General features: G+C 42.2%; 1 protein-coding gene across 2 annotated transcripts in view; it reads left to right on the top strand.

Moving 5' to 3' along the window:
• The window catches only part of MSN (moesin), a 44,213-nt gene that overhangs the window by 15,012 nt on the left and 5,291 nt on the right, over positions 1-23,910 (top strand). Inside the window, exons 1-10 of one of the 2 annotated variants that reach the window (XM_050310423.1) lie at positions 8,389-8,480; positions 9,804-9,887; positions 19,114-19,209; positions 19,745-20,019; positions 20,518-20,601; positions 20,954-21,100; positions 21,572-21,668; positions 22,211-22,374; positions 22,810-22,940; positions 23,576-23,736. In XM_050310423.1, the coding sequence (XP_050166380.1) occupies positions 9,825-9,887; positions 19,114-19,209; positions 19,745-20,019; positions 20,518-20,601; positions 20,954-21,100; positions 21,572-21,668; positions 22,211-22,374; positions 22,810-22,940; positions 23,576-23,736 (1,218 nt within the window). In that variant the 5' untranslated portion in view covers positions 8,389-8,480; positions 9,804-9,824. Of the gene's footprint in view, positions 1-8,388; positions 8,481-9,803; positions 9,888-19,113; positions 19,210-19,744; positions 20,020-20,517; positions 20,602-20,953; positions 21,101-21,571; positions 21,669-22,210; positions 22,375-22,809; positions 22,941-23,575; positions 23,737-23,910 lie in introns of those variants that run through there. The other variant, XM_050310421.1, reaches the window with a different exon arrangement.

Below are 23,910 nucleotides of genomic sequence, written 5' to 3'. Positions count from 1 at the left end.
TCCCTTGCCCTTTGGGGTGAGAATGGGGAGGAAAGAACTTGGCTAAGGCAAGGTTACAGGTGGGGGAAAGTTTACTTCTAAGAGTCTTCTCAGAAAATCTGAAGTGCTTTTGGTGGCGGTGGTGGGGACTGCAGGGACTGTTTTGCTGGTCAAGTTACTACAGTCACAGCCAGGATCATAACACCACTGTTGTGCGGTGTACAATGGAAGGGGAGGTGGCACAAAATATGTGTTTGTAAGCTGTGAGTAGGATTGCCTAGGAGGGGCAGATAATAGCTGTGCGAAATGTCACCATACCACTGCTGGCATTCGAACGCATCCACTGCCCTTAGGTTGAAGAGCTTTTAGTTTAGTATGGGATGTAGTTAAGCTGACATGTGAAATGCAGCTGCCAACCCTACTGTCACTGTGCAGAGACCGTAGTGAGTGTGTACTGTTTTTTCAGAGGAAAAAACAACACCTTCTAACGGGCACAAAAAATGGTGTTTACAAAACAAACAACCCCCAAAACAAAATCCAGAGCTACACAGATTGTAAAAGTTGAATGATGGCAAATGCATATGGCTAGATTTTTCTTCAAGTTTTGCCTCCTCATCCAGATGTTGTGGAAAAGGGGTCCAGATTTTTCCCCATGATATTTTAATTTCCTTCTGGGTTTTGACTAGTAAAGGATGCTCTCTGTAACTCACTCAAACAACAGGTACAAAAATAGTTACTCCAAGGGTTTCTTCAAACTAGCTCTAAAGAAACAGAAAAGGCAATGTTAATGACTTGGAACAGCTACAGGAAAGCAAAGGGAGGTATGTGAAGAATCTATTTCTGAAAAAGGAAATGGCAAAAATAGAGGAATTGATCCATTGCACAAGGTTGGGAGTAAGTTGTGTAATTTGCATACAAGTATCTGAACTTGACTAAATGTGGGGATCCACGCCTGGCTGCTTCTCCTGGCTTAGTACTCTCACCTTGCAACTCCCTCTCTCAAACTAAAACTTGTTTACCCTCTGGAGAGGGTGCAGGCTGCTAGTAGGCATGTAGTTCAAACACCGTTGGTAGGATGTGACTGGTTGAGAAGGGAGGAATGATTCTGGAAGCCATGCTGTGTAGGGGGTAGGAGAATTCCCTGCCATTTTTTTTAATAACTGTTTTGAATTAATAACTTTGTAGTAATCTTCTTATAAAGTAGAACTATTACTCCTGAAAAGGTGGCGTGCCTAGGTCAGATCACTAATTAAACTGGGTAAATGATATCTCCAGAGTTCTAAAAAGCAAAGTTCTTCAGTCCTATGAAGCAGTATTGGCACCACCCTGGTTTTGCCTGGTGCTGTGCTTGTGAGTTCTGAGTGCTTGCTGCTACTAACCAAGGGAAGTGTCTCTGGAGCTTTGAAACACTGATTATGAGAGCTGCAAAGCTGGGGCAGGGTAGGTGATTGAAGGCATCTGAAGTAAGGCATCTGCAAACGACAGACCCTTTGTGTGAGTAATAAGCTTTTTTGAAGCCTTCTGAGCTCTGTGAATGTGGTTTGAAGGAGACCTCGTTTTTTAGAGAGACTCTCCTTGAGGGTAATAAATCTGATTCTCCACCACTTAAGAGAAAAAAAAGAAACCCTATATAAGGGTATTTGAAGTAGGTTCCCTGATATGAGTAACTGATCTCTGGACTGATAGACATGTTCTGCAAGGATCATCCCCTCAGACTCCATTTGGTGATCCTCTACTCAGGTCCATCTGAATACCAGAGTATTGATCACTTACAAAGGAGGACTTGGACTTAAACACAAATGTAGCAGTGGCTTCTCACACTTGGTCTTGAGAACCAGAAAAGCAATAAAATGCTGCTGTGGTGCTCTGCTGTGTAGGCATTACCTTTTCAATGGCAGCAAGTGCCTTCAAGGAAACTGATTTTTTTTATTATTTATTTGGGAATATTCCTGATTACCACTTTCTATATGAAAGAATTTTATTTTCCTTATCGCTGCAAGATGAGCAGTACAAATTAACATAGCAGACTATTTTTGAGATTAACAACCAAACAAATACCCTAAGGCTCTGACTGTACTACAGTATGACAGGGTTTATATTAGCATAAATCACTTGATTTCCTTTTTTGAAACTGACTGCTTTAACGTTATGTTTTGTCAAACCTTTAATCACCTCAGTGAGTCTCTTCTTATTACCCTTTTCAAGAAAAGGGATTGGCTCTTTCAACCACTGGATGCAATGCAATGCCTGCTATAAACCCTGCCAGAAAACTCTTAAGAGAAAATGCAGTTGGACTGGACACAAAATTGGCTTTTTTTGAAACCCCTTTGTTAGGTAAAGCAGAAATTCTCTGCTCTTCCAAGCTTCACATGGGGCAGCGTATCTTTTTAATGACCAATATGCTATAACTGGGTTTCCCCCTGCCCCACTTTAGTAAATTGATGCTATGAAGGTGATCTTTGCTGGAAGCTATGGGCAAAGTGCTCTGTGCACTGGTCTCTGCTGCAGTGAGATGTTGACTGCTATGCGTGTCACAGGGTCCATCGGCCTGGGAGTTGCTGGCTCCACCTTTTCTCTGTCCAATTTCTGCAAAGCAGACTCCTCAAAGCTGTGAACTTTCTCGGCCTTGCTGGCTGCTCTGGCTTGTTTCCTCAGCAGCATGGTTCCTGAAACTTTGTGGGTGCTGTGGTTTGCTGTCCACATGAGCCATCTTGCCTTGTGGAGACTAAGAGCAGTTGCTGGTGGTGGGGACATTAGCTCTAATGTGACTTTGCTCAGGTATGGCTCCAGAGCAGCTTCTAAATCCAAGCTGGCTTGCTGTTATGCTCCTTCATAGGGAAGGAATAAGACTGTGTGAGCATAAATCTAGTTAGATTTAACCTGAATTCTTCCCTGACCAGGCTTGCATGTGCTCACACGAGAGTGGGGCTGTGAAGCTGATCAGCAGCAGCTGCCCCTTCCCTGCTGCAGACCAGGCTGTGCTACCACAGCAGGGCATGGCCAGCACCTTCCATGGCTTCAGAATGCACCAGAGCCAATGGAACTACCTGTCCTGGGGTGGCAGCAAGTGGTGCTTTTTCCCACCTTTTCTTCAGGTTACCATTCAGCCGACTTGCTGGTGTATGATAGTCATGCTGCAATTCAAGTAATTAACTTTTTAAAAATAATTGTTACTTCAAATGCTTATCTCTTACAGCAATCATGAGGGTGTTGTAACTAGTAAAATGTTTTCAGATAATAATCTTTGCTTGTGTCCAATTTTAGTCCTAATGTTAGATGATTAAGATATGTACATGCAAAGTAGCTCAATTTTTCAGTAACATCAGCTGTTATTGAAGACAGAGGTCTTCAGGCCCTGCACTAAAATCATGAGGGATACTTTAAAGGGTGAAGTCCTGCTACAGGCTTTACTTGGGTACCAAAAGAAAGCCACACACTATATAGGATGTAAGTCCTACTTCTGGCTCACAGGTACTGAGTGTATCAAAGGTGGGCAAGCTTTCTCCTTTGGTGATGGCTTAATTCAAATTGCCATAGTGGGGTGGGATGGGACACGTCCTGTGGATTTATTCCCTTCTCTGCTCTCCAGTCAAATGAGAAATGCTGTGTCCCCTGTGGAGCAGGATGAGGACAATGGAGAGAGCTGGGAAGCTCACAAGAGCTGCTGGGAGAGTTAACCTCTCTCTGGGGGCTCCAATGTGGTGTCACTACTGCTGTTCTTTTCCCTGATGAGCTTAGAGGTATGAAAAGGCCCTTTAAGACTGGTAGAAGGGGGCTTGGTTAATTAAGTATAATCCCTTGAGAAATTGCAAGTACTTTCACATGACCTGATTCCAGCCTCCTCCTGACACAGAGGACCCAGAGCTGTTTCGGCAGGGTGCTTGCACGCAGGAAGGAGCCAGATGTCTGTGAGTATGGTGGGTGCTGGAGGTGTGGGGCATCACCTCTGCTGCCCCTCCGAGGTAGTGGAAAACTCTATGCACTGGTATGCCTTGCTGTGTGGGCCTGTGTTGGCTGACCAGCATGGTGGGAAGGGAAGTACAGCACTGGGGAGCATTCATACTTCAGATTTTACTTGCTTGTTCTGAGGAACAGAGGGACAATTCTTGTTAAACTTACTATATTGTTTTTAATCTTGCTGAAAGCTGAAACTTGGGGAGGTTTCTAGATTATTAAGGTACCTTATGAGATCTTGAGTTCTTGCAACTGCAGCTGGATTTGTTTCTCTGGCTAGACCTCGTGGAACTGATGCGTGGTATTTGTTTAGTGTCTTCACATGCAGTAACTGCTGGGTAAACTGGTGCCCTATAGCGTAGAGGCTACAAAGGTTGGTCTGGAATTGCTTTTTAATTGAACTTGCTTCTGTTCTGTAACAGTCAAATTTGCAATAAAGTATGAGTTTACCCCATGCCACTTTCTCCAGAAATAGTTCACTTGGTGGCTTGAACCTGGGAAGCAGGAGTATCTGAAGGTTGAAACATATAGCCCAGCAGGGTATCACAGCTTCCTTGCATTCAGGAAATGAAAGGAGGAAAGAAACTTTAGCTCAGGGTCAGGGCTTTGTAGAGGTTGATACTCTGTTGTACTGACTCTACTCATTATTCTGGCATGAATTTCCTAGTACTCTATTCTTGTCTCAACTTATGACAAACAGAATTGTCCGTTCTATCGCTCACACTACTCAGCGTGCTGCTGAATTAGTATAAGCAACACATCCGTTACTGAGCATGGTGGTGTCAGTCTTTCCTGTTTATCCTGCCATATGCAGCTACACATTTTCATCTTAGGAAGTTGTTGTAGCACGTTGTTAGTAGGACTCACTCAAAAACCTGTCAGATACCTGACAATAACTGCTACTAGTAAAACTTATTTAGAATCTCAGTGGGACAGAAAGTGAGACTTCAAGGTATATGGGCAATATTAAAATATCTGAAAAAAATGCTACAAATAGGTACGTGGTACCACTGTCTATTAAATCTCTTTTGTAGACTGCTGAACACCATGGGAAGAGGAGGGTGGTGGTGGCCTGTAGCTTCTGAAAGCTTTTGCTCATCAGAGGGGGTTTTGTTTGGCTGCAGCTGTTCTGGGGCTGGAAGGGTGTCTCTTACGTGCAAGAGGTACTGTACATGCAGGAGGTATCACACTCACCACAATGCTGTCCTTGGCAGCAGGAAGCTCTTTATATGCTCTGGTAGTGGCAAGCTTTAGCTGTACTTAGACTGGTAGAACTATGATAATTCCTTACATAGAGAAGAGGAAGAGTTGCTAGTTTTCTAGCTCTTTCCTGTAGCTGTTACGAAATGAACCAGTTAAATATGGACTATTTTTTTTTTTTTGCTTGGTGAGTGTAAATTTGCCTGTTGAAATGTGATACTTGACTGTTCTGTAATGTGCAGAATTGCCCGTGGAAGCTTTTGATGTGATATTCCTAGCTGTCTGTATGGGAAAAAAATGACGTTGGAAAGACAAGACTATTTAGAGCCTACCTACTAAAATAAAACTAGTTTATGATAGTTAAGGATCTACGCAGAACTTAGAGAACTGCAAACACTTTGATGCAGCAGTGAGTGCATTATAAATGCTTTGATGAAAAAATTCAATGAATTGCTTTAAAAGGGGTCTGAGTATAAATTACTGGCCTAGGATAATATTTTTGCTGAATCTGTTGATAAAATCCAGTAAGTCTTATGAAAACACCTCCTGATTGTTGAAAGTTTAGGACCAAAGTTCACTAACAATAAATTTTGGAATAGGAGTATAGTATACTTGGGGATGAGTGCTGCCACCATAGGCCTTGTGATCTAATCACAGATGAGCAACGTCTTTTTCTCTGGCACGTCTCAACAGTGTGCACCTTACCTTTCTGGAGTGACAGAACTGAATTGGTATATGCTTAGCAGTCTGAGTCGAGTGTCTTATTGAGGAACATTTTATTCTGTTTGCAACCCAAATTATAAGCACACTGATGGTTATGCCAGCCCTCTAACCTAGGAAAACCTCGTTAGATGGTTTAGAAATACAAAATACGAAAGTTTAATGCTGATGAATCTTGAGGCTTTTCTTAAAATAAGCAGTGGTGGTAACCTAGATAGTAAACTAGATAGATGGTTGAAAAGTGCTTTGGCAGGATAACTCTCAAGGAACAAAGCAAAAAAGTCTGAATTCTGATGGGACTGGATCGTGTTGGCTTTGTTTTGCTATAGCATTTTTATTGCTGTGTATAACTCTGTGTTGGTCAGTACTTGGCTGTGAATGCCTCAGTAAAGTGGTTTTACTTAAACTGAGAGTTTAAATGAATGAGAAGGATAAAGGTAAACAGGCAGTACCTGCAACATACTTGTCTGGTAGAGATTATAGCTTTCTGTAGACCTTTTCTTGTAGCTTGTCTGTGCCCCAGGCAGAGCATATTAAGATCAGTGCCTCCCACAACCTAAAATGGTGGAAACCTCACTTTGAGATGGTGGTTGTGAACTGGAAGAGCAAAAACACCCCTGGCTTGGTAGCATCTAGGGGAAAAAAAAATTCCTTGTGTGCTGTTTTCACACCAAGGAGGCTTAACAAGGAGTTCCTCCAAAGTTCCAGGCTTGAAAGGTTAGCAAACTAACTTTTTAGCCAAGAATCAAATTACTACATAACTCGTGGTTAAAATATCCCTAGAACAGCCCAGGACGTGCTCTCCCCAGCTCATTCTGCTGACAGTTCACAGCAGTGTGCTCTTGAACGTGTTAAAACTGTTCAGCTCAGGGAAGCAGCACTACCAGGGTGTGGTCCTCCAAAGCACAAGCCTGTTTCCTGTGGTATCTCAGCTTCTGCTGTCTTAGATCAGGCTGAAGTTGCAAGTACAGACCCATTCAAAACTTTGCTGCCCCTAAACTTCAGGTTGGTTACTCACCTGGAGCACTGGGGGCTTCCACTAGGGGTGTAGAAGTGTGTCTCTTCCTATTGAATGTACTGATTGAAGGAGATATTGTGTCAGATAGCTCAAGAGCATTTAAGTTAGTAACAGTGAAGGAATTTTGCTGGTTCCACTGTGGGACCCTATTTCAATGTGCTAACAGAGATGGGAGTCTTAATAGTAAGTATTCTGTGTGAATTATGGGGATAGTTACTGAAGTAGCTTTATTTTAAATTTTAAGGTGTGATTTGCTCTAAATAGCTCAAAGAGCTGTTTGGGCACAGGTTGCAAGAAGCTGCCACAAATGTTTCAGTTCTGTTTTTTTGGTACTTCCTTTGTGCTGAGATAGTTGACCCTCAATCACCTACGCAGATGATAGCAGAGAATAGTAGCTAGCTACTGGGCTTTATCCATAAACAGTGGAGCAAAAATACTATTTTGCTTTTGTGGTAGCTGGTATGTTACTGTTTTAGGTGAACAGGAAATACTTTAAATGAACAAAAAGCAATGTGTTACTTAATGGCTCATTTAATGTAAACCCTCTTACACTTACTTGGATGTGGCTTATGGACAACTTTGCTTTTGCTGGTGGGTGCTGGGTGAATCAGGATTAGAGGTCAGCACTCTTTCTGGTGGAAGAGACTGCTTCCAAGTGTAAGTAGCAAAGCTATTTTAGGGAATGTTCAGCTCTTCTAGGAAGTGACTGGATTCTTGTTTCACCAAAGCACTGTGAATTAGCCCATTGTCAAAGTCTAGGATTTAAGGAGAATAATTTTGGGGAGGTGTATACCTAGAGAACTTAAAACAACTACATGCTATTGAAAGCTACCAATTTTAAATAAAGCTTCATTCCTATGAGCTTAAGTCATTTGTTCTTGCTGCTTCTGTGGGATGCTTTTTCCTTAGTTTGACTTCATTGTGTCAGAAGGTTTAGAGGACTTCAAAACCAACTTATTCCTGATCTGCTTGTTCATGATATCTTTGTTCCAGTAACGGCTAAACAGCATTCTTTGTGCATGCAACACCTAGAACTGCAATTTATGTTGACTTCAGCTTTGCTGCACTAAGCCTACCTTACAGAATTTTTAGCTAAACTGAAAACAAGAAAACTTTTAGTTTCATCTTGAGAGGATATAAAGTACAAACTTGTGGTGTGCCTAGTCTGAAAGAGGCTTTTTGGGAAACCTCAAAAAATATTCTGATGTGTAGTTAGTGGTCTCTTTCAGCACTTACGTAGACTTAATTAGCAGAATGCTTCTTGCTTATTGGGGGAAAACAACCTGGTTGTAGCTCTATTGCAGTTTTCCTGCTGCTTTCTTAGTAAACAAGATGTGAAATCTGTCACTGTGCTTGGTAGAAATACAGGGATCAGAATCTGCTATGATCACGTTGGTATTGTGTGGTTCCTTGAATCTTTCTCTTATTCTTGCTTTTTTGGTCTCTAGTGTCATGTGGCCAGCTTATAGACTAAATGTGACTTCGAGTTGTTCTTAAAACTGTTCACAGCATAATTCCCTCCACCGCTTACCAGTGGAAGGCCGGTGGAGCGTGCTAAGAGGATTGATCGCAATGAAGAGCAAAGAAATTAGGATTTTTTTGATCTGAGGTAAACAGTTATTGGCCTTGCATTAAGAGTTGAGAACTGTTAATGCAAGGCCTTTGTGCTGTGGTTTGGTGCACCATGGCTATCTCATGTGTACAGCTTCAAACCTTGAAACTTTTCTTTGATGCAAAAATGTTTTAGATCAAACTGTTTCAATATCTACAGTTTGTGTTCATAAATTGTGAATTATCTTTACCTTTTTCAGTTGATGAACACGCATATAAAATTGTGTTCTTTGACAGCTTGGTTTGCTTGCAGACGTCACTTTGCATGGCCTAAAGTTAAGGCATCTGCCTTTAGGCAGGAGTGTTCCTGTCTAGCCCCAAGAGTCTAAATCACGTGTTCCAGTAATTATCAGTTTTGAATGGATTTGGCAATGTTTTACACTAGCATTTCAGGTGAAATGTCTCTGCTGTTTAACTTGCTTCATGAGAAGTGAAAGGTGTATGTATGTCTTTCTATTTCTGTGGGATGAAGCTGCAAACTCTCTTGCTGCAGTCCCTTGCCACACTTTCATTTCACATGAGAAAACGTGTTGGTGAGACATTCTGTCAAAATAATGCATCATATAATGTTTCTTCTGGAAGACCATTCATGATCTTGCATCAAAGGTTAATGTTGTAATGAAATTTTGGCTGCAGTATTAAATGACGTATAATATTAAATGACACCTAAACCAATCCTGCAGTGTACCTCCCTGAAAGAATTGGAAAGCAGTAGGCAGTTCTACTGCTATGTGAAGTATTTGCACATACTACTGCTTATGTTAGTTCAACATGCAGCCTTTTTGTCTTAGTATGTGAGGGCATCCTTGCATCCTGTCTGCTTCATACTCACTGCCCTTGAGGTATGGCAGGGCTTGTGCCTTATAATTTCTCTAAATATCCATAGAGACCGAAAGAGTACTGTTAGTATTGACTGGTCTTCTGTAGCAGGGTGAGTTGTTAATGCTTCTGGGGACTTCCTTGACATTCATCCTTCAAATAGAAGGGTTGGATGTTTACTTGTGTGTACCAAGTTTTGGAATATCTCTACTTTTGTGAAAGACATCAGAAAGACTTCTTAAGCTGTAAATGGCTCTCATGTGTGTCAGCGCATGTGGATATTTGTAGGTCAGAGAGGATAAACAAACTGCAAAACAGGAAAGTTATATTCTACAGAAAAACTGGCAGCACCGTGCTGGTAGAGGAGAAGACTGTGATTGCTGGCAGTGAAGTTCCTAGAGACTTGAGAGCTGGTCGCTGACCTTAGGCAGATGTTGAGTTTCATTACTGGGTAGCATTACTTAGAGCATGTGTTGTACTGATCCATTTCTCTGTCTTCCAGATCAGTGTGCGTGTTACCACCATGGATGCTGAGCTGGAGTTTGCCATCCAGCCCAACACTACAGGGAAGCAACTCTTTGATCAGGTAAGCAATGAGGCTGCAGAAGATATAAAGTTGATACAGACATGGTAATTCAATTGAGGCAAACAATTTCTAAAGGACTTCAAAGATTGTGTGTCACTTTATAGAATAACTTCAAGAGAACTCAGCATAGTAAGAAATCACACTTTTTTTCCAAAACTACTACATTTTTTAGTCTCCAGAACATGTTAGGAGCTATTTTTGCTTCTAATGAACTGAATTGGTGCTGTGGCTCACAATAATAGTAGTTGGAAAGCAGCATATATCTGCAGTCCTAATTAGTAAGAAAAGTCTTACGGGGGACCTAGTAAGCGATTTTTGTTTGACTTACTTGCAATCATTGTGTAACTGATTCCAGAGATTAGTTGGCCTCTAAAACAGGAGAGGGTTAGCTGGGTTTCAAATGCTGCTGCAACTCTTAAGTGCAGGTAAAGTGATATTCTGTACTCCATCAGGCCTTGGGGGAACCTTAAGTGCACTGATATACTTTATAGATATATGTTTATATTTTTTTTGTATATATCTATATACTTTACCGTGATGGGCTGTCTGCATAGGGTGCTTCAGCCTTCCCCTGCATTCCTTGCCTAGGCAAACTTCCTCCTGCTTTGGCCAAAAAGAAGCAGAGAGGCATGTGCAGCCCAGAGTTGGAGCAGCAGAACAGAGACATTATCAGTTGCAATGGGTGAAACAATCTCCACTGTGTTTCTCTGCTGTAGTTCTAAAGGTCATGGATTTGCTCCTTGGAGAAAAATCCAAACAGTAAGTTCATACCTTAAAGAAACGTAAAATGAATCTTGGATTAATGACAAGATGAGGGAACTACCAGACTAGATACATTAGATGTGGGTGTGGTTCAGTAGTGCTAAGTGTTCTAGGGCCAGTGCTGCATAGTACCTATCATAAGGAAGAGAGAAAATTAAGGATTGATCCACCCATTGAAGTCAGTTATTTCATTTGGGGCCAGCAAACATAATTTAAATTTACTTCTTTTTTTTTTTTTTTTTTTTTTTTTTTTTTTTTTTTTTTTTTTTTTTTTAGATCTTTAACCACAAACTACTACTTCCCTTGTACTCACCTGGATGATTCAACATTAGATGATGTATTACTCTTTGTAGCCCAGCCCTGAAATGGAGTGAGATCCTAGGCTTTACTAAAAGAGCATCCTTTCATAATGGGAAAAGGAGAAAGGCTTTTTAAGAAAGTTCTGAATTGCAGTGTAACTCTCAGCTGTCTGTGTGTTAGTATGTAGTAGCTCCTGCATATTTTAGCTCTGCGTGGTCTCAAATTGGACATATTTTGATTGCTAGAAATAAGAGCTGAATTCTGTCCAAAATTCGTGTGTGTGACATAGAATTCTGTCCGGTAGTTCATGACTGTTTACCAGTGAAGCTGAGGTGACATACCCCCCAAGTTCATAAAAGAATGAACTGGGTTTTTTTAAGGGGATGTTCTTCATGTGGATGCTTCCCATGATTATTTTTCAGTATCTGTCTTCTGATGTATCCAAGCAAAGCATGAGGTACTAAGAAACAATACTACTGAAGTCAGTAACATTTTTAATCCGCACATATTTTCAGTCAGTTGTGTGTCATCTGTGGCTCCTGCTGCAAACTGACATTGTGGTGGCAGATTTGGGCTTCATCAGCTTCTCTCTGAGAAGCATCCAATCATATTTCCAGTATGGCAGCTCTCCATATCTTAGTAATCGATTTCACTCCTTAGTGTCATGCTCAGACAGCTGCCCGTTCTCCTCCCTGCAGTTTCACGCAGCACCTGTCTAAACAGGAGTTTTGCTTTGCTTTTTCCATAGTAAACACTTTGCCAAGGGAGAAAACAAGGCAGAACTGAGTGTTTAAGGTGCTAATATAAGCGAAGCAGTGTTTACTTCAGTTAAATTGGGTTGTAGGGGGAATTGGAAGAGGAAATACAATGGGGAAAAAAGTGTCTGAAGCTAGTTTTAAACATTTGCTATTTCTAAAAGGTCTCGTTGATACCATCTCTTTATATTGACCACGTATTATATTCACTGGAATGAGAACTAAACTGTTTTCTACTGCCTATAACAGGTTTCCTTGTTATAGGAACTGTTTATAGAAACTGTTTATAGGCAGTTTCCTAGTGGTGCTTGTTCCTGATAAGGCTGATACTGAAATGAATGTCCTAGAGCTTCACCAGTAGCAGATATCCAGGCTTTGACTAAGAGATTAGTTACAACAGTAGTAGGTGGTGGCACTGTGGTACTACCATAGTGGTGGTAGAAAGACTAGGGCTTGAACCTTGTGAGCAGTAAGGTAGGGGGTTGGCAGTAGTTGGGGATGTCCAAAGTCTTCCATCTCTAGCATGAATTAGGAGTTTTGAGGGCTACTGCTATGTGAATGGTCCAGGAGCCTAATCCCAGTTTCTGTTGCTGCCCTGCAATCTAATCATTGGCCTCTTACAATTAAGAGAACAAATTGCAAATGAGGTAGCCATTCAGCTCCTGACATAATGGAATACATTTCATCTGGTCTCTGAATGCAGATACACAACAGACTGTCATCTGTCTTATCCCCCCCTTCCCTCCCCCTCCCCCCCGATGGAAAATTCAAAGCTTTTCTTTTACAAGAGACTTCACACATAAAGGAAAATAAGTACTTGTTGTATATGGACCTGCTCAAATAGATTGATCTTTGCATAAAAAACTAACTGAATACCAAACCAAAACACGAGAGCCTCTGGTGAGCTGACAGTAAATACTAAACTTGCTCCCTTTACGATAGGGATAAAGCTTTGAATATATTGTCAGCTATCATAAATCCAGTATGTTTCATATGGCTGAGCCCTCTGTGTATTGGTTCCTGTGAAGGGACAGTCCAGTGTCGGGGACAGTCCCTGCTGATACTGTGAACAGGGACTAAGCATTGAGGGTTCTCTGACTAGTCATCTGTTCACTCTGCCTCAGTTTCTATCCTTAGGTGGTCTGGGATCCCATGATGTGGTACATAAGAAAAAAGTTACGTCTGTTTGTTTTCTAGCTCCCTTACGCTATGTCATGCTCCTGGACTTGACAATCTAGTATTTTCTCCATGATGCTGGTTCTGAAAAAGGAGCTACTTTCATCAATGGTCTTTTGAGGGAAGGGAAAGTTCCTGTACATAGCAGACTAATGGTTTTGCTGTTGCAGCACACTGAGCTTCTGGTGTGAACTTTTGACTCTTTTGCAGAAAAAATTTAGGATATCCAGTGTGTTTTTGCCCCGGGGTGCCCTTTCACTTAGAGCTGTCTGTTCTCAGTAAGAAAGAAGCTGCTAAGCATTACCAAGCTTTCTAGCTGCATGGCTACCTCGGTATAATGCATTGTCTTTGTTCAGTAACATTTAGGTGGTGTTTGTTTCCACCTTTTGCATATAAAGGTAGATGAGTATATTCATTATGCCACACATAATTCTGACCCACTCCAAATAGGATTCAGAAGACTTTTGGAAAGTTTGTAGCTAGGTATTAGCTTCATGAGGAGAAACAGTTTGAGTTTAAAGTTCCATAGTAATAGTAGGTGAATGGGCTTGAGGTAGAAATGTTCTTGTCTTCCTCTTTCCCACTTGGCTAAATTCCAAAGTGAATTTTTGTAGTGACAGAACAATTCAGATGTTTCCCTGCTTTGTAGAAAGTAGTTTCTGTCCAAGAGAGGCTGGCTGTAGCAATACCACTGAGCTGATACACAGACTGTGCAGAAACACCATGATTTATACTAGAGCTCTTCCTGTGTCCTGGGCTTGTAACTGTACAGCTTTAGCTCAAATAGCTTAGGGTTGTGTTCATGGACAAAACCTGGATTAATTGAGACAGGAGGTTTGTACTGTCTGTCTTTTGCAGCTTTGCTTATGTACCTCTTAACACCAGCTTCTGAACTCCAGTGCTTACCGACTCACTAGCAAGAACAGTAACTTTGCTCCCATTCCTCAGCTACCAGTGATGGACTAAAAGAAGAGCTCAAGGATGGGGTGTGCCTCATTACTTCCCAGGTACCTTGAAATACTGCTTTCCTAGGGATGTAGAGCGCAGGCATTGCAACACATTGATAGCTACTTGTTTTCCTCATTTGACCCTTTTCTGTATCGGACTGAAGTGCAGCTGGTCTGGAGACTAGTCTGTAAACTAAAACAGTGCTTTGTGTTGTGTATGTCCTACACATGAGAGATTAACCTTTTCTCTGGTGAAACTTCTTAGTTAGTTACTGTTGTGGATGGCTTTGAAGTTGTGTTCCTCTAATCTCTTTCTTCTCAAACATCCTTTATTTTTGAGTAAATTGCTTCTAGCTTGAATCAGTGAGATTTTGGCCATTGTGGGGCAAGGAGGAGCTTGCCTATACCTTGGACAAGGAGAGACGTGACTAATTTGCTTGCCCAAGTGTTGCGCATCTGGCTAGCACACCTTCACGGAAATGCTCTGGCTTAGTGGCTGCTGCAGCTGACAGACTGCTCAGCAGGCTCAGAGTAGTGCACACTAGTCACAGAATCCTCAACTGCTTTGACTTCTGTGGTATGAAAACACCCTGCCTACTTGTGTGTCCCCCATGTGCGGTATGAGACCGCTTCTCAAATGCTTTGTTTGGGGTCACCTCTGGTCTTGGAGCCTCCTGGTGCCTTACTCTTTCATTCCCTTCAGAGCCCCTTGTTCCTTCCAGGCTCTGGTGGAGGACTTGTCTGCTGCGCTAGGTATGTTGGGTGGTGAATGTAGTCAGTGGGTGGGAATCTCTACCCATTCGATAGACCCTACATCAGGATCTTTGTAATAATGAGTTGGGGTTACTCATTCAGTCAGTACTTCCTTCCCCAACCTTAGATGAACTCTGTTTCTCCAGGTTCAGAACAGATGTGCTTCTCAGTGATGTGCTTAGAGCTCTCTGAGACTGTAGCTGACCACGTAAACTTCAGTCCTTCCGGTGGTAGCTGTTTGACACAGCAAAGTGTATGAGATGTTGGCTTCAACATGCTACTTCAGAACAAGCCTTTAGAGTAACCAGTAGCATCCAATCTCCTTTATGGTGATCTTTGTCCAATTAAGAGCCATGAAGCCAAGTCGCCGGTTAAGGAAAATGTGCTGTGAGAAAAACTTTAATATCTGTCACTTCAAACCTTAAAAGCATGTGGTTAACTTTCCTAAGAGGCTTTTCATAATTTTGAATTTCTGGGATCAAAACTAAGTTCATAATAGAAAAGCATGCTCAGGTATGGGTTAAAATTGTAACAATAAGGATCTCTGCACACTTCAAACCTGGTCACTGATGCTGTATTTTATGTTCTGCATTGAGTCTTATACATAGTGGAGTATGTGGTGGTCATGTTTTTTTGGTGGTTGGTTGGTTGTTTGTTTGTTCATGTGCCCTGCCCTGGCTTGCCTTGCATTGCTTTTCTGGCTGCATGGCCACTGAGGTAGTTGTGCAGCTAGAAACCTTGTTAATGCTTAGGAGTTTCCTTCTTGCTTAACTCATCTGCTGCAGTGAGTTTAGTGGTTTTGTAGACTACCAGTTTGTCAGACTCTACTTTCGTGGCTGCTAAAGCTTACAGCACAGGCTGACTAAATCCCTCTCAACTTTTGGTTAACTCCAGCTGAGTTGAACTGTGTTAGGAATAAAGGTGATTGCTGGCCTATAAACTAAGCTTTGTGGGGAGGGAGACTGTAGAGGAGCCTTTAGCTTTGGAAAGGTCGTACCTGGTTGTGTTTAAACACATAGGAAAAGGCTCTGGAACCCTTGCTCCAGTAAAAAAGTGCTGAACAAAAAACTCACTAAGGGAGTTTCATGGTAGAAAGCACCAAGTCTTGAGACAGTGGCCAGTTCCTCCAGCAAACCCCAGAACTCTTGTTCCTGTAACGAAGGCTTGTGGTGAGTGGTATGAAAATGTGTCTCAAATTTCACAGTAACATGTGGAAACACGGACTTTCAGAAAAGCAGTAATCCAACTAAAAATGGACTGCTTGTTGCTAAGGAGGTCAGTGGCAAACTGTAGTAAGTTCAGAAACTCAAAGATCCTGTCATTTAGCACTGACATTTTAGCACTTTGAAAGGAAAAGTTAGAAGTACATCCATCAGCTAAATGGAAAGGGAACAGTTAAATATTTGTGTCTGTAGATGAGGCGTACCTTGCATGTTATGTTCAGGTACCTGGAAGACCGTGTTCTAAGTTGGTTTTGACAATGGAAAATGAAACTGTATGTGTGGCACCAGTTCAGGGCTCCTCCATCAATAAGGTTTGCTGGCAATTTTCTCTCAGAAGTACTTGGCATGTCTGTCATAGAAAGGGAGAGAGACATACCTCATCTTTAGCTAGGACAGTGTTCAAAACACCTGTGCTGTGGTATAGCCTGAGGTGATTTGGCCTTTGGTGCAGGAACTTGGGCCGAGTGGAATGTCTTCTCCCCTGCTTCCATGCTTTGGTCTTACCTGTGTGTGGATAGTACTTCCATGCAGGATCCACACTTGTTTGCTAGCGTGGTGGTGTATTTCCTGGGCTGAGAATGATGGCAGTCATCATCATACTAAAATCTACATTTAAGAGGCTGTGTATGGCTCCATCTTCTGCTGTAGAGCAGCACCCAAGGGCAAGAACATAGTTTGAAGGGAGGTGGGTGAGTGCTGAGGGGAAGGACAGGAGTTGTCGTGCAGACCTGGAAAACATGGAATAAGGACAAGTGAGAGAAAAGGTTACCTGAAGTACCTTGTGTTTCTTCTGGGAACATAAGTAAAAAAACCCGACTAGTGTGTGCTTGGACTGTCTGAAGAAGGTGAAGTGAGTCACCAGAAATGCACCTTTTTCCCTATGGCACTATTGCTTAGTAAGTAGAATTTTAAGCTAAAGGTACTACTTGATGAAGGCTTTTGTTGTAGCTGGTCAAGGTACTGTAGGACAGCTGGATTTTTGAGACTGCATGCAGTCTTTTGCTAGTTGTAGACCAAGCCTTATCCTGCAGGCTAAATAAGACCCTGGGACTGCCTTAATGCTCCCCTTGGTATGAAGGAAAGATTTGCTCTCCAGATGAGAGTGCAGACTTTAGGTATTTAAGTATTGTGGTGTGTGTTAAACAATACTCTCTATATTCCCATCCTGTGTGCCAGCTCTTCTTCAGCCTCAGCCACTGCCAGTAGCTGAATGCTGTACGCCCCCAGGCACAATTATGCTGCTAACTGCCAGCCAGACTCCTTACAGCTACAGAAAGCTGTTTCTTCATGTTTTTGCTCTTGCTAAATGGAACTAAATAACCTGCTAAATCTGAGGAGGGAGAAGGACTATCCTCCCTGCCCTGGTTCAGTGGCAGCTTGGGAGTGCGATGTTGTGTGCTGTGCTGTCTCCCCTCTCCTCTGCCCAGTTCATTGTTTTCTCTGCTATTGCTGTGCAGGCTTCTGCTGTGGAATATAAAAGTCCTTTTGTGTGGGGCCACAGTGTGGTGCCTTTCAGCTCCTTGCTTACAGTCCAGCCTGTTAAATTCCCAGGGATAAGCTGCTGGCAAGTGGAAGGGAGGAAAGCAGATGTATGCAGTGGAGTGAGGAGCTTCCATCTCATTCATATTAATGCTGCCAAGAACAGAGCTATCCTTGGGCTCTAGGATAGCCTTTCTTCCTCTCCTTGTACCACTTGCTTTCAATGCACACAGCAAATTCTGATTCTTCTCCAAAAGCCTCCTTAGCTGTGTGTATCCTGCTGTGTGATATGCTCAAGTGAAGGTTTATATGCTCCACGTTCCCTTGGGTCTGCAGGAACTCTAGCCCAGTTCTCCAGTTCATGTTCAGGCAATGACAGGCTGAAAAATTTTAGGGACCCCAATGGGATGATGTACATAGACTACATGACCTCATGTAGGTTTTGTCTCTGTGTGTGCTACTAATGGCACACCTCTGCTGAAAACTGCAAATGGTTTTCAGACCTGAAAGGAACAAAGGCCCTAATACTGCTTTTGGAAGGCCAGAAGAAATGCCTGATCCAAGCTCTAAACAATCTCGCCAGTGATGTCTTTGTGGGGAACCTGTGTCCTTGGTGTTGTATTTTACCAAAGCTAGAGATCACGTCAGAAGAGAACAGAGTGCATCCTTAGGATTCAAGAAGGAAGTAACTTAAAAGGAAGTAGGCATTTAAGGAGAATCACAAAACATGGGTTGGGGCAATACAAAATTCTATCAACTGACCTGGTAGCTGGTTTTCACGGGGCAAGGCTTATTCCCAGCCTATAGTTGTTACCCCCTTTGAAATTGGGAAGCTCTGAGCAAGCCTGAGTTGGATGGTGTGTAAAAACAGCTGACTGTCATACTTTAGGAACCATGCTGACCTAAAGACAGTTGTCTTCTCCCTTCCCCTTCCCCTTCCTTATCCAGTAATGGAGGTGATGAATAAGTGTCTTGTTTGCTGGTTTGTGAACAACCCCTGGGTCTTCTGGAGGGATGTGGGGGAACTTCATTGTGTAGACTTGATGCATGTTGTGGCACATCCCAGGCTTGCCAGTGCACAGAGAGTGGCCTTGTGCCAGCAGAGAAACTTCCCTCTCCTTTTTACCCACAGTGGCACTGTACTGCAGTTGTCTTGCCCCACCATGAGGCTCTTGTCTCTTGTTACAGTAAGTCTGTAAAGCTTTCTTAACTCTTATTTACATAGCACAGCTGGTTTGCTAAGGAAGTAACTGCAGAGAGAACTTACACAGCAGTGTAGTTAATGCCTGTCATGGCTCTTGGTCCTGGCACAAGGGGTAGCATATCAGTTTATCCACTGCAGTTCCTCTTAATGGTGCCTCTCAGTAAAGAGCTGCATGAGGGGCCTGTCCACAACTGCTGGTAGAGTAGAATACAAATCTTAAAGCAGCACAGCCTAGTGGGACACAACCTAGCAGGGTGATTCGTGACTTGCCCAGGAATAGTACGTTTGCATGATAAGTGAGGGGTGTACCTGAAAATGGAGCTGTGCTCCTGCTTCCTGGCAATTATTCAACCAGTCAGAGCTGTTGCATTGTTTTCTGGCTGTATATGTTGGCTTGCAAATAGCTGAAGAAAATAATGTCCAAGCTCTTTTTTATAAATAGCAACAAGCCTTAGAGAGTTGAGGGAGAGGGCAGAATATGGTACACTTGAAACCCTTCAGATGCCCGGTCACCTCTGTGTACACTGCAGCAGGGGAGGCAGAAGGCCAGGGCACTGGCTCTAACACATCTTCAGCCACTGGTGAGATCAGTCTTACTGGGGCTCTTGGTAATTGTCTTTTTTCCAGGTTGTCAAGACAATTGGTCTGCGAGAGGTCTGGTTTTTTGGACTTCAGTATCAAGACACCAAGGGCTTCTCAACGTGGCTGAAATTGAACAAAAAGGTATATTTGTTTCAAGATTTCACTCTTGCTTATTCATGTTTCTGGGAGTGCAGAGTCAAATTCAGTCTCTGTACTTCTGTCAGGGTTCTGTTCTTGCCTATCTGTGCACCTGAAGTACTATGAGATTAGCAAGTTGGTGTTGTGGTGTCCGCGTACCCCCTCCCCAAAATATAAAGAGTCGTGGTACCTGACCTGGTCTTCCTACATATATAGTTCTGTTTGTTTTCTGGCCAGATCTGTTATCCTTCCTTGTGACATGTTGATATGGTGCTCATTGTGAGCATCTTAGTTGGAGAGGAACCTGGAAAGTAACTTATCTAGCACTGATCGTTAACTACTGACCTGTCATAATTCCTGTGGGGAGAAGTGATAAGGTTTTTAGCAGTAAGTAATTGAAAATCCTTACTTTTCTGCCCACTAGCTACTTCATTGGAAAGGAGAAATTTTTTTTCTAGTCTATGCTTGTATTCTTGTTTGTAAACCTGCTCCCCTTCACTTGGTATACAGGCTATAAAATCTGCTAACTCTGTTCCAGGTGACAGCGCAGGATGTACGCAAAGAAAGCCCCTTGCTTTTCAAATTCCGTGCCAAGTTCTACCCAGAAGATGTGGCAGAGGAGCTGATTCAGGACATCACACAGCGCCTTTTCTTCCTCCAAGTGAAGGAGGCAATTCTGAATGATGACATTTATTGTCCTCCAGAAACAGCCGTTCTTCTGGCTTCTTATGCCGTCCAGTCCAAATATGGAGACTTCAACAAAGAGGTGCACAAGTCTGGCTACCTTGCTAGTGACAAGCTGCTCCCACAGAGGTAAGTGAACCTGAAAAGTCTTAGACCTTTTCTGCCTTAAAATGTTTGGGTTTTGTTTTTTGTTGGTTTTTTTTTGTTTGTTTTGTTTTGTGGGTTTTTTTAAGTGTAGGAGGTGTTTTGATTGATTTGATAAAATAAAGCCTGGTGCCTCTTTGAGGATTCAGATTAGTATACATTTAATTAGGAGCTTTAATCTTAAATATCCTATTGCTACTCTGAAACTCTAACCAGAAGTAGTGAGAGAAGCTCCAAAACAAAAAAATATGCTACAAGGAGAAGTACAACTGAATGAAACTTGCCATTTGTCAGAAGTCTTAATATTGACCATTGTGTCTCTATCTAGCTCTATAATAAAACTGTATTTGCTAGAATATCTTTGGGGCGGAACTGTGATGCCAATGGAGTATTTAGTGAAGCATTATTCCAGAGTGATGTTACTGTGTGTGTATGTAAATGCACTGTTTGGTCTTCAACATCCTGTCTGTATACTCTTTCTAGGGTTTTGGAGCAGCACAAGCTTAACAAGGACCAGTGGGAGGAGAGGATCCAGGTGTGGCATGAGGAACATCGAGGAATGATTAGGTAACTGATGCAGTATGAAACTGCTGTATTGAAAGTCGTGTGAAATATGTTAGTGTGTAATGTATGAATGCATACAAAAATCTGTGGCTTGCTTTAGGCTGAGTTAGCATTCTTCAGGTTATTTTGCTCAGAATAACTAGGTTCATGTGCTTCTGTCCTTGCTGGTCCACATCAACTGGCTGTTCTTAGTAAAGAAGACTGAGTTTGCAGCATTTTTAATTATTTACTAGGGTGATGCTTAGAACCTTTGCCAGCTTGTTGCTGCTCTGTCCATATAGGAAGATAGCACCTTCTTGCTCTAATGACTTATAGACTCAGAAAAGAATATCTGCTTTCTTTTTACATGCTGCAGAGAAGATGCTGTCTTGGAGTACCTGAAAATTGCACAGGATCTGGAAATGTATGGTGTGAACTACTTCAACATTAAGAACAAGAAGGGCTCTGAACTCTGGCTAGGTGTAGATGCTCTTGGACTAAACATTTATGAGCAGAATGATAGGTAATAAACTCCCTCTCTTCATCATTGCATTCAGCTCCTTTCTAATATAAAGGCATTCAAAATTAATCTCTTCTGGAATTCAAGTCTTAAAGTAAACTGCACAATTTCTGTATCATTCTTGGCTGTGCTTTTGACATTGACAGAATAATTAATAAAATATACTTCTTTGGACCAACAAATACAAGAAATTGTCAAATCTTATCAAGCTAGTTTTACTTGTATCCCCAGTCTTCCTGCCATAGATGCACTTTCCAGTTCTGTTTTCCATTTAAAAAACCAAAACAGGGTTGAAAAATTGCTTCTTATATTTGTAGTTCATCTGCATGACTAATTTTGTTTGCTGATTTCAGTTAACATAAGAGCACTGAAACAGGAGGGTAAATTTGGTAGAATTTTGAGCTTTATATTTTAAGTCAAAAATTTTGAATGACTTCAGGCTCACTTATTTCTTTTTACTTCCCATTTCTTCAGGCTAACACCGAAAATTGGATTCCCTTGGAGTGAGATCCGAAATATCTCATTCAATGACAAGAAATTTGTTATCAAACCTATTGACAAGAAAGCACCAGTAAGAAGCAACATTCAAATTAAACTTTTAGCATTTTAGCTGAATGATCTGTTTTGGTTTTCATCAATAGCGTCAATGCTGATGTAAGCAGGGAAATCTGGTCATAAGGTTTAATACCTTTTCTGGCATAATACAAGATGTTGTACTTGATGTGGATGGCCAGGCATTGCATAACTAAGTTGGAAGAAAGGTAGGAGAAGCCACAGTCGCAGTGTGCCTGGTGAACCAGCCCTGCTGGTGTTTGTAATGGAATGGTGATGCTGTTGCTGTGTGCTTGGCACTAGGAGTGTGTCACAGTGAAACCCAGCACACTGGAATGACATGCTGGGTGCTTCTGACCTGTGTGGGTTTGTCAGTTTGAAATCCATTCCTGAAAGAAAAGTGTCTAACTGCCACCACCAAGTCTACAATTAGACAATTATTCTTAACAATTAGACATTGCTAGCAATTCTAGAAAGCTTGAGGTTTTGGAGCATATTGCATCCAGAGGGGATTCTTAGGCTGAGAGAACAGGTCTAATGCTGCCTTTTTCTTGTCCCAAGGACTTTGTATTCTATGCCCCTCGGTTACGGATTAACAAACGAATCTTGGCCCTCTGCATGGGGAACCATGAGCTCTACATGCGCAGACGTAAACCAGACACCATTGAGGTGCAGCAGATGAAAGCACAGGCTCGGGAAGAGAAACATCAGAAACAGATGGAGAGGTTGGTAGGGTTCTGAGTAACCTAGACTTGATCGATCACTGCACAAGTAGCATCATGTGCTAGATTAGATAAATGGCTGGCATGCCTTAATCTGCTTGAACCAAAAATAGAACAGATTGATTTCTGCTTCAGTAGATCTAATGGGGTTGAAGGTAATGGCACCCATCACAAATAGGACTCACCATTACTTTCTTGGATTTAAAGATTCGTCTGTCCATTTGATGGGACTAATACATATTTTGATATATGGAGATTTCCTTTATAACATTGCTATTATGAACTTTTTGTTGAGATGAATGCCAGCAGAGCTTTATATTTTTACCCACTCATCATATGAATACTGCAATGCACATCTCTTGTGTGCTCACGGCTTTATTAGGAAGTGCTCCAATCGGGGTAATAGTTTTAAATTACATTGTGACTTCCTTCCATTAGAGCCCTGCTGGAGAATGAGAAGAAGAAGAGGGAGTTGGCAGAAAAGGAGAAGGAGAAGATTGAACGTGAGAAGGAGGAGCTAATGGAGAGGCTCAAGCAAATTGAGGAGCAAACCAAGAAAGCTCAGCAAGGTAACATGAAATCTTCCGGTATTTCCTTAGATGCATAGTCTGAGTAAGAAGGGTTCAAATAGTAAAGCTATGAGCATTTCTGAGCCATGTGTCTCTCCAGTATTGTGTGCTGACTGGTGTTAGGGCCCTGGTTTAAGCCTCCTGAAGTGGAAGGTAAACCCTCTGTATGCAGTTGCTGAGAAAGGATTTGCATTAAAGAAATAGATGGCAGCCAGGATGCCTCTCTGGTAGAGGGAGTACCTTGCTGTTGTTCCTGTCCTGGCTGGAAGCTTTATCCCAGGATATCTGTAGAGGAAGGAGTCAAGCCAGACAATACTGTGGTGATTACTGTCTAATTGCTTGGCTGGAGTTACTGTGGTGTTGCCTAAGTGAAATGCTGGATGCTTCTCCGCCCTTAAGAATGTAATTTTGGGATGAGTGCTTCCACACAAATCAACTGGGGTTGGGACAGGCCTGGTTCTTAGTCTTCCAGCTCCAGTTACAATGTGAAGGAGAGGAAAGGGGATTGCTCCCATCTCTCCTTTACCTGTTCCTCTGAAGGGAAACCCTTCGGAGGGTGGGCATGGGGGCATTTTCCTCTTCTCCTGCCATTCTTTACTTTATCTGTCTTGCAACGTGCTCCCCTATTCTTTCAGAACTGGAAGAACAGACCCGCAGAGCTATGGAGCTGGAACAGGAGAGAAAACGAGCTCTGGAGGAAGCAGAGAAACTGGCTAAAGAACGCAGAGAAGCTGAAGAGGCAAAGGAGGCCCTATTGAAAGCATCCCATGATCAACAAAAGACCCAGGAACAGCTGGTAAGTCAGTGAGCTGAAAATCCAGTAGGGAAAACAGTAAAAGGGGGGACATCCAAGCTCTTGACGCAAACCAGGCTATGAATATAATGAGGAAGCGCTGTATTTATTATAGGCTCTTTAATTTTTAACCTCAAGCAGATGGTCATATGTGTAAATACGAGTGTACTTGTGCAG

This window comes from Myiozetetes cayanensis, unplaced genomic scaffold, assembly GCF_022539395.1.
Source record: "Myiozetetes cayanensis isolate MyiCay16 unplaced genomic scaffold, myiCay2020 scf15, whole genome shotgun sequence".
Lineage (NCBI taxonomy): Eukaryota > Metazoa > Chordata > Aves > Passeriformes > Tyrannidae > Myiozetetes > Myiozetetes cayanensis.
The sequence above is the reverse complement of the archived record's forward strand: the minus strand, read 5'-3'. Positions and strand labels throughout refer to the sequence as shown.